We start from the raw sequence: 7,500 nt of genomic DNA on the forward strand, positions 1-7,500 counted from the left end.
AAAAGGACACCTGTGAGTCGTTAGTGTCTCTAAAAGGACACCTGTGAGACGTTAGTGTCTCTAAAAGGACACCTGTGAGTCGTTAGTGTCTCTAAAAGGACACCTGTGAGTCGTTAGTGTCTCTAAAAGGACACCTGTGAGTCATTACTGTCTCTAAAAGGACACCTGTGAGTCGTTAGTGTCTCTAAAAGGACACCTGTGAGACGTTAGTGTCTCTAAAAGGACACCTGTGAGACGTTAGTGTCTCTAAAAGGACACCTGTGAGACGTTAGTGTCTCTAAAAGGACACCTGTGAGTCTTTAGTGTCTCTAAAAGGACACCTGTGAGTCGTTAGTGTCTCTAAAAGGACACCTGTGAGTCGTTACTGTCTCTAAAAGGACACCTGTGAGTCGTTAGTGTCTCTAAAAGGACACCTGTGAGTCTTTAGTGTCTCTAAAAGGACACCTGTGAGACATTAGTGTCTCTAAAAGGACACCTGTGAGACGTTAAAAGGACACCTGTGAGTCGTTAGTGTCTCTAAAAGGACACCTGTGAGTCGTTGGTGTCTCTAAAAGGACACCTGTGAGACGTTAAAAGGACACCTGTGAGTCATTACTGTCTCTAAAAGGACACCTGTGAGTCGTTGGTGTCTCTAAAAGGACACCTGTGAGTCGTTACTGTCTCTAAAAGGACACCTGTGAGACGTTAGTGTCTCCGGCGTCTCTAGGTTACAGAGTCAGACTTTTGGGAAACATGACGTGTTTAGATTGGTGTTGTTAGTTTCGACGTTGATCTGAAGATGTAACAGTTTGTCTTCTCTGACGGAGGACGTACAGACCACAGCAGCTGTGTGGCGTCTATATGACTAAGTGTGAATGTGAGATAACGGGACACTTCTAAGAACTCGCGCCTAGAGACAATTAAAATGTGGCTTCTCTTAAAGTGACACCATCATGTCTTTGCTGTAAAAACTGGATTTCACATTAAAACCATCACCAGTCTGAGTCTTTCCCCTCAGGAACAGCTCATACATCTCTGATTGCTTTTAAAATACATTTTTAGATTTAATGTGAAACTGTGGTCACATTTTGGTCATTTCCTCCCTTAACCTCTGCAACATGGACATATTTAACATGAAAAGTACAAATCAGAGACTACACAACAGGGTCAAAGTTGCATCTGATAAGTTAAAGATGTTTTAAAAAAGCAATGAAACAAAGAAGCAGAGTGTAAAAGTAGTGATGTGACATTTAGCTTTGCATTAAAAGTCTGAAGTAGAATAACTCCTCACCTGACACATCATCGGCTCCGACTGACTCTGTGTATGAGTGTGTGTGAGTGTATATTAGTGTGAGTGTGAGTGTGTTGTCAGGATGTGGTCACATGTTCTTCCTCTCTCTGGTCGCCTCTTTAGACGCTCTGCTTCTTCCTCATCTCATGATGACGATGTCAGACGCCGAGGAGACAGACGAGCTTTAAAAAAAACTCACAAATGGCCGAGAATACACTACAACCAGAAACGTGAACGTGTGTCAAACTGAAATAAAAGAAGAGTTTAAATGATATAATTGTGTTTTAAAATATATATATATAATGTAATTAGTAAATGTTTCAGAATAAAACAAGTGAAAGTGAAGGTTTCTGTTCTTATCTGATGATCCAAAACCTCCAGAAAACTGTTTTAAAGTTGCTTTATTTTAATTTTATTTAGTTTCTTAAAACTCAAAAAGATATTTTAATTTGAAAATCTGTAAAATAAAATAAGATCTGTGAGATTTAACATATTCATTTTGGCCCTCGCATGTAAAGACAAAACAAGACTGAGAAGGTTTTTGTTTCTATAATTAAAGTTTAATATTCTAAATGTTCATCTATTTTTATTTAATTAAACTATTTTACACCACAGTTTGATACTTAGGTTTAAATCAGTGTGTGTGAGTGTTGACTTGTGTTGTAAAATGTTTTAATTATTATATAAAAGTAGTTTATTAAGGTCAAAGCTCATTAACAGCCTGATTGATTTATAGTTTATAGTTTTAATAAAGTTTAAATTTAAGGGGTCGGAACATTTCTCATGAGGTTGCAGCTGCAGGAAGGTTTATGGTAACGGACTGAGGTCAGAGCTTGGAGCTTAGTTACCGGTTACCAAACAATCACACCGGAAACTCTGTTACAGCGATGTTAAGCTTCACAATAAAAGTCACTATTCGGGTCGATAACATTGTGATGGATAATTAAATTGCTTTTTGGTGTAATTTGGTGAAGTTAAGACTAAATAAAAACTAATGAAACTAAAATAAAACATTGTATATTCCTTCCTTTCACACTTCCTGATAGATCATTTATTAATATTTAAGAAGAAGAAGAAGAAGAATTAGCCATATAAAGAAAATAAAGCACATTTCATCGCCTTCAAGAGCATTATATTATAATATATAACAACAATATATGTATTAGAAAAATAATAAATATGTAAAATCAGACTGAAAAACCATAATAAGCATGAAAGAAGAGAAGAAGTTTGGTATTTTGTGTCTTTTTGTCGCTTTTATTCTGAAGGCTGAGGGCGGAAGAAGTTCGTCGTTCGTGCCGTCTGACGTCACCGTCCCCGTTTCCTCTTCTCTGCTTCAGGTCAGCGCGAGACACAAACCTCTCTAATCTCTGTTTTCACGCATCGTGTCAGAAATGTTTTACTAGCGACTGTTTTGATTAAACTGAATTAATTAAAGTCTCAGTTTGTCTTTTATTGTGGAGGTAACGCTAAAGCTAAATAAAAGCCTCTTCCGGTGAGCTCAGCGTGCAGCAGTGATGTCATCTACTGTAGTTCATTAAAGTTCATTGATGAGAAATTCAACGAGAAACATCATAAAGTCATGTAAAGCTTCCTGTAATTAATCTAATATCTTTGCCCATCAAATATCTATCTATACCTTTTACTTTTGGCGGGAAATATCTTTGAAATAAATGCTATACCAGTGTGAAAGACGGTTTATATTGTTATATATATAATCTGTCATCCCCAGTATAATAATAGGTTTCTCCTAGAGCTGGCCAATTCATCGAAAATTAAGTGAAACCGACATGTAGAAACTCTAATCGACTTAATCTTGCTCATGTCAATTAATGATGGTGGTGTTCACTGTTGCCATGGCAACAAAGGTTTAATATCTTTGAAAGGAATTTGAAAACTTGTCTCCAGTGATGATTTGAACCCAAACCCTGATCTTTAACCACAGCGTCACACCTTAACCCTCCTGTTGTCCTCAAGTCAAGGGAGGAAGGGAGGAAGAAGGAAGGATGGAAGGGAGGAAGGGAAGATGGAAAGGGAGAGAGGGAGAGAGGGAGGAAGGACCTTTCCTCCCTCCCTCCCTTCCTTCCTTCCTTCCTCCCTTCCTCCTTTCCTTCCTTCTTCCTCTGTTCCATCCTTCCTTCCTCCCTTCCATCCTTCCTTCTTCCTCCCTCCTTTCCTTCCTTCTTCCTCCGTTCCATCCTTCCTTCCTCTCCTCCCTTCCTTCCTTCCTTTTCTTCCTCCCTCCCTCCCTCCTTTCCTTCCTTCTTCCTCCGTTCCTTCCTTCCTTCCTCCCTTTCCATCCTCCCTTTCCATCCTCCCTTCCTCCTTTCCTCCCTTCCTCCTTTCCTTCCTTCTTCCTCTGTTCCATCCTTCCTTCCTCCCTTCCATCCTTCCTTCTTCCCTCCCTTCCTTCTTCCTCCGTTCCATCCTTTCTTCCTCCTTCCCTTCTGTCTTCCTCCTTTCCTTCCTTCTTCCTCCCTCCTGTCCTTCCTTGTTCCTCCCTCCTTTCCTCCCTTCCATCCTCCTTCTTCCTCCCTCCTTTCCTTCCTTCTTCCTCCGTTCCATCCTTCCTTCCTCTCCTCCCTTCCTTCCTTCCTTTTCTTCCTCCCTCCCTCCCTCCTTTCCTTCCTTCTTCCTCCGTTCCTTCCTTCCTTCCTCCCTTTCCATCCTCCCTTTCCATCTTCCCTTCCTCCTTTCCTCCCTTCCGTCCTCCCTTTCTTCCTTGACTCTAGTTTCTCCTCTTCGACATGTAGTTTTTTTTTCAGACGTGGATCTTCTTTCTTTTTTTCTCTGCAGATGTTTTCCAGACGTTGAAGCGTAGACGATGTCGCCCCTCAGAGGAACGTCGTGTCTCCTCAGAAGCTGCTCGGCGGTCCTCAGGTGTCCGTCGTCTCGTCCCTGCAGCAGCGTGTTAACTTCCTGTGATGGCGGCGGGGGTCTCGTCCTGCAGTCCCGCTCCACAGACGTGCACCAGAACCTGGCTCTGGAGGACTGGATCGACGCCAACGTGGACCTCCAGCGGCGCAGCATCCTGTTGCTATGGAGAAGCCGAGCGGCCGTGGTGATTGGACGCCACCAGAACCCGTGGAGCGAGTGCAACCTGGCGGCCATGAGGCGGGCGGACATCCCTCTGGCTCGCAGGCGCAGCGGCGGCGGGACGGTCTTCCACGACCTCGGGAACCTCAACTTGACTTTCTTCGCCTCTAAGAAGGCGTACGACCGGCAGAGGAACCTGAGGGTCGTCACGGAAACGCTGAGGAGGCTGAGGCCCGAGCTGGACGTCAAGGCGACAGAGAGGTTCGATATTTTACTGAAAGGACACTTCAAGATCTCAGGTAGGAAAGTCTGATCATTAATGTGTTGTTTCCTTCCTTCCTTCTTTCCTCTTTCCTTCCTTCTTTCCTTACTTCCTTCCTTCTTCTGTCCTTCCTTTCTTCCTTCCTTCCTTCCTCTGTCCTTCCTTCCTTCCGTCCTTCCTTCTTTTCTTCTTTCCTTTCTTCCCTTTGTCCTTCCTTCCTTCCTTCTTTTGTCCTTCCTTCCTTCCTTCCTTCCTTCCTTTCTTCCTTCCTTCCTTCCTTCCTTCCTTCTTTTGTCCGTCCTTCCGTCCTTCCTCCTTCCATCCTTCCTTCCTTCCTTTCTTCTTTTCTCCATCCAGAAACTACAGATTGACACACACACACACACACACACAAACACACAGTCACACACACACGCACACACACATAGTCACACACAGACACACACACATTGATCAGTCTTCCGTCCTTCCTTCCTTCCTCCCTTCCTTCTTTTCTTCTTTCCTTCCTTCCTTCCGTCCTTCCTTCCTTTCTTCTTTCCTCTTTCCTTCCTTCCTTCTTTCCTATTTCCTTCCTTCTTTCCTTCCTTCCTTCCTTCCTTCCTTCTTTTCTCCGTCCAGAAACTACAGACACAGAACAATTCCCTTCCTTCTGCCTTCCTTCCTTTTTTCCTTGCTTCCTTCCCTCCATCCGTCCTTCCTTTCTTCCTTCCTTCCTTCTCTCCATATGTCCTTCCTTCCATCCTTCCTTCCTTCCTTCCTTCCTTTCTTCCTTCCACACACAGATACTCACATACACACACACAGTTGTTGTAATTGATTGTTCGTGTGGTGATTACTGATCAGTTAATTGATTAACTGATGATGTCATCGTCGTCTCCAGGCAGCGCGTCCAGACTCAGCAGGAAGTCGTCGTACCATCACTGCACGCTGCTCCACTCCGCCGACCGCTCCGCCCTCGCCACCGTGCTCCGCCCCTCCTGCCCCGGTATCCATAGCAACGCCACGCCCAGCGTCCCGTCGCCCGTGACCAACCTGGTGGACCACGCCCCCTCGCTGCGGTTGGAGGAGCTGCAGGAGGCGCTGGCGGACCAGTATAACTCAGGTACTGGTTTACTCTGCTGCTGCTGGTGAGGTGGAGCAACGAGGACTCCTGCTGGTCAAATACGGTCATTACAACACAACGCTGAGACAATACAGTAACACACACACAGAGTTACACACACACACACACACATACGATAACACATGAGGAGAGGAAGATAGGAAGAGAAACACACAATAAATAAAATAATACACAGATAACACACACAGAGTTACACACAAGCACACACACACAGTCACATAGACACACACACATACACTTACACACAGACTTACACACACATAGTCACACACACAGACACACACACACAGACACAGACACACATACACTTACACACAGACTTACACACACATAGTCACACACACAGACACACACACACAGACACACACACACATACACTTACACACAGTCACACACACATAGTCACACACAGATACACACACACACACACAGACACACACACATAGTCACACACAGATACACACACACACAGACACAGACACACACGGACAGAGTTACACACACACACACACACACAGTCACACACACACACACACCTACATACATAGTCACACAGATACACACACAGATAGTCACACACAGACATACACCCACACACACACAGTTACACACACAGTCTCACATACACCCACACACAGACACACACACAGATACACACACAGTCACACATAGTCACACAGATACACACACACACATACTCAGACACACACACACACACATACTCAGACACACACACACAGTCACACACATACATACACACACACACACACACACACACACACACACACATTCTAAGTTGATATCTACTCTCATATCACCATGGCGATATAATACCAGTCTATTGTTTCTTCCTCCTCAGAGTTCGGGTTCAGCTCGGCGTTGACCTCCGTTGACCCCTCTGATGACTCATCGTTTCCCGGTCTGAGCCGAGCGGCCGCGGAGCTTCGTTCGTGGGACTGGACGTTCGGGAAGACGCCGAAGTTCAGCGTCCAGACGGAGCTGCAGCTGACGGACGACGTGTCCTCGGCTCGCCGCTCCGCCCGGCTGCACGTGGAGGTGAGGAGCGGCGTGATGGAGGTCTGCCGCCTGGACGTCCCCTCTGATTGGCTGCCGCGGCGGCTGAGCGGCGAGCTGAGCGATGCGCTGGAAGGAGAGCGGTTCTGTCCTCATCGGTCGGCCGCGTGCGTCGCTGAGCTGCTGAGAGCCGAGAGCGGAGAGACGCAACGCAGACTGAACATCCTGTCTGACGCTGTGATGGCAGCGATGGGATGAACCGGACTCACGATGAATCTCACGATGAGACTCACGATGGATCGGATTCACGATGAATCGGACTCACGATGAATCTCACAATGAGACTCACGATGGATCGGACTCACGATGAATCGGACTCACGATGAATCTCACGATGAGACTCACGATGGATCGGATTCACGATGAATCGGATTCACGATGAATCGGACTCACGATGAATCAGAGACTCACGATGACTCGGAGACTCACTTTAACCCTGAACACAATAAAATGTTATTAAACTAAACTTATTGGTTCTACTGCGTCTTTATATGGAACTTATCAATTATCCTTCCTTCCATCTTTCCTTTCTTCCTTCCTCGCTTCCTTCCTTCCTTCCTTCCTTCCTTCCTTCAACCTTCCTTCCTTCCTTCCTTCCTTGTAACCTGTTTCTATAGCAACCATAGCGCAACCTGTATCTATAGCAACCATAGAACAACCTGTATCTATAGCAACCATAGCACAACCTGTATCTATAGCAACCATAGCAGAACCTGTATCTATAGCAACCATAGC

General features: G+C 45.2%; 1 protein-coding gene across 1 annotated transcript; it reads left to right on the forward strand.

Annotated features, from left to right (window-relative positions):
- Positions 1 to 4,066: 4,066 nt before the first annotated feature.
- On the forward strand, positions 4,067 to 7,032 carry lipt1 (lipoyltransferase 1). Its single transcript, XM_053314545.1, has 3 exons — positions 4,067 to 4,605; positions 5,449 to 5,670; positions 6,551 to 7,032. Exons 1-3 carry the CDS (start codon positions 4,095 to 4,097, stop codon positions 6,961 to 6,963), a joined length of 1,146 nt encoding a protein of 381 aa, XP_053170520.1. The 5' UTR covers positions 4,067 to 4,094; the 3' UTR covers positions 6,964 to 7,032.
- Positions 7,033 to 7,500: the final 468 nt, after the last annotated feature.

Source organism: Scomber japonicus, chromosome 24 (genome assembly GCF_027409825.1).
Source record: "Scomber japonicus isolate fScoJap1 chromosome 24, fScoJap1.pri, whole genome shotgun sequence".
Classification (NCBI taxonomy): Eukaryota; Metazoa; Chordata; class Actinopteri; order Scombriformes; family Scombridae; genus Scomber; species Scomber japonicus.

What these genes read in the sequence shown, in the direction of transcription:
- lipt1 (XM_053314545.1), top strand. Translation starts at nt 4,095, where the DNA reads ATGTCGCCCCTCAGAGGAACGTCGTGTCTCCTCAGAAGCTGCTCGGCG. An exon ending in AGGACACTTCAAGATCTCAG is followed by an intron (nt 4,606 to 5,448) that starts GTAGGAAAGTCT and finishes CGTCGTCTCCAG; the next exon opens with GCAGCGCGTCCAGACTCAGC. An exon ending in GGCGGACCAGTATAACTCAG is followed by an intron (nt 5,671 to 6,550) that starts GTACTGGTTTAC and finishes CTTCCTCCTCAG; the next exon opens with AGTTCGGGTTCAGCTCGGCG.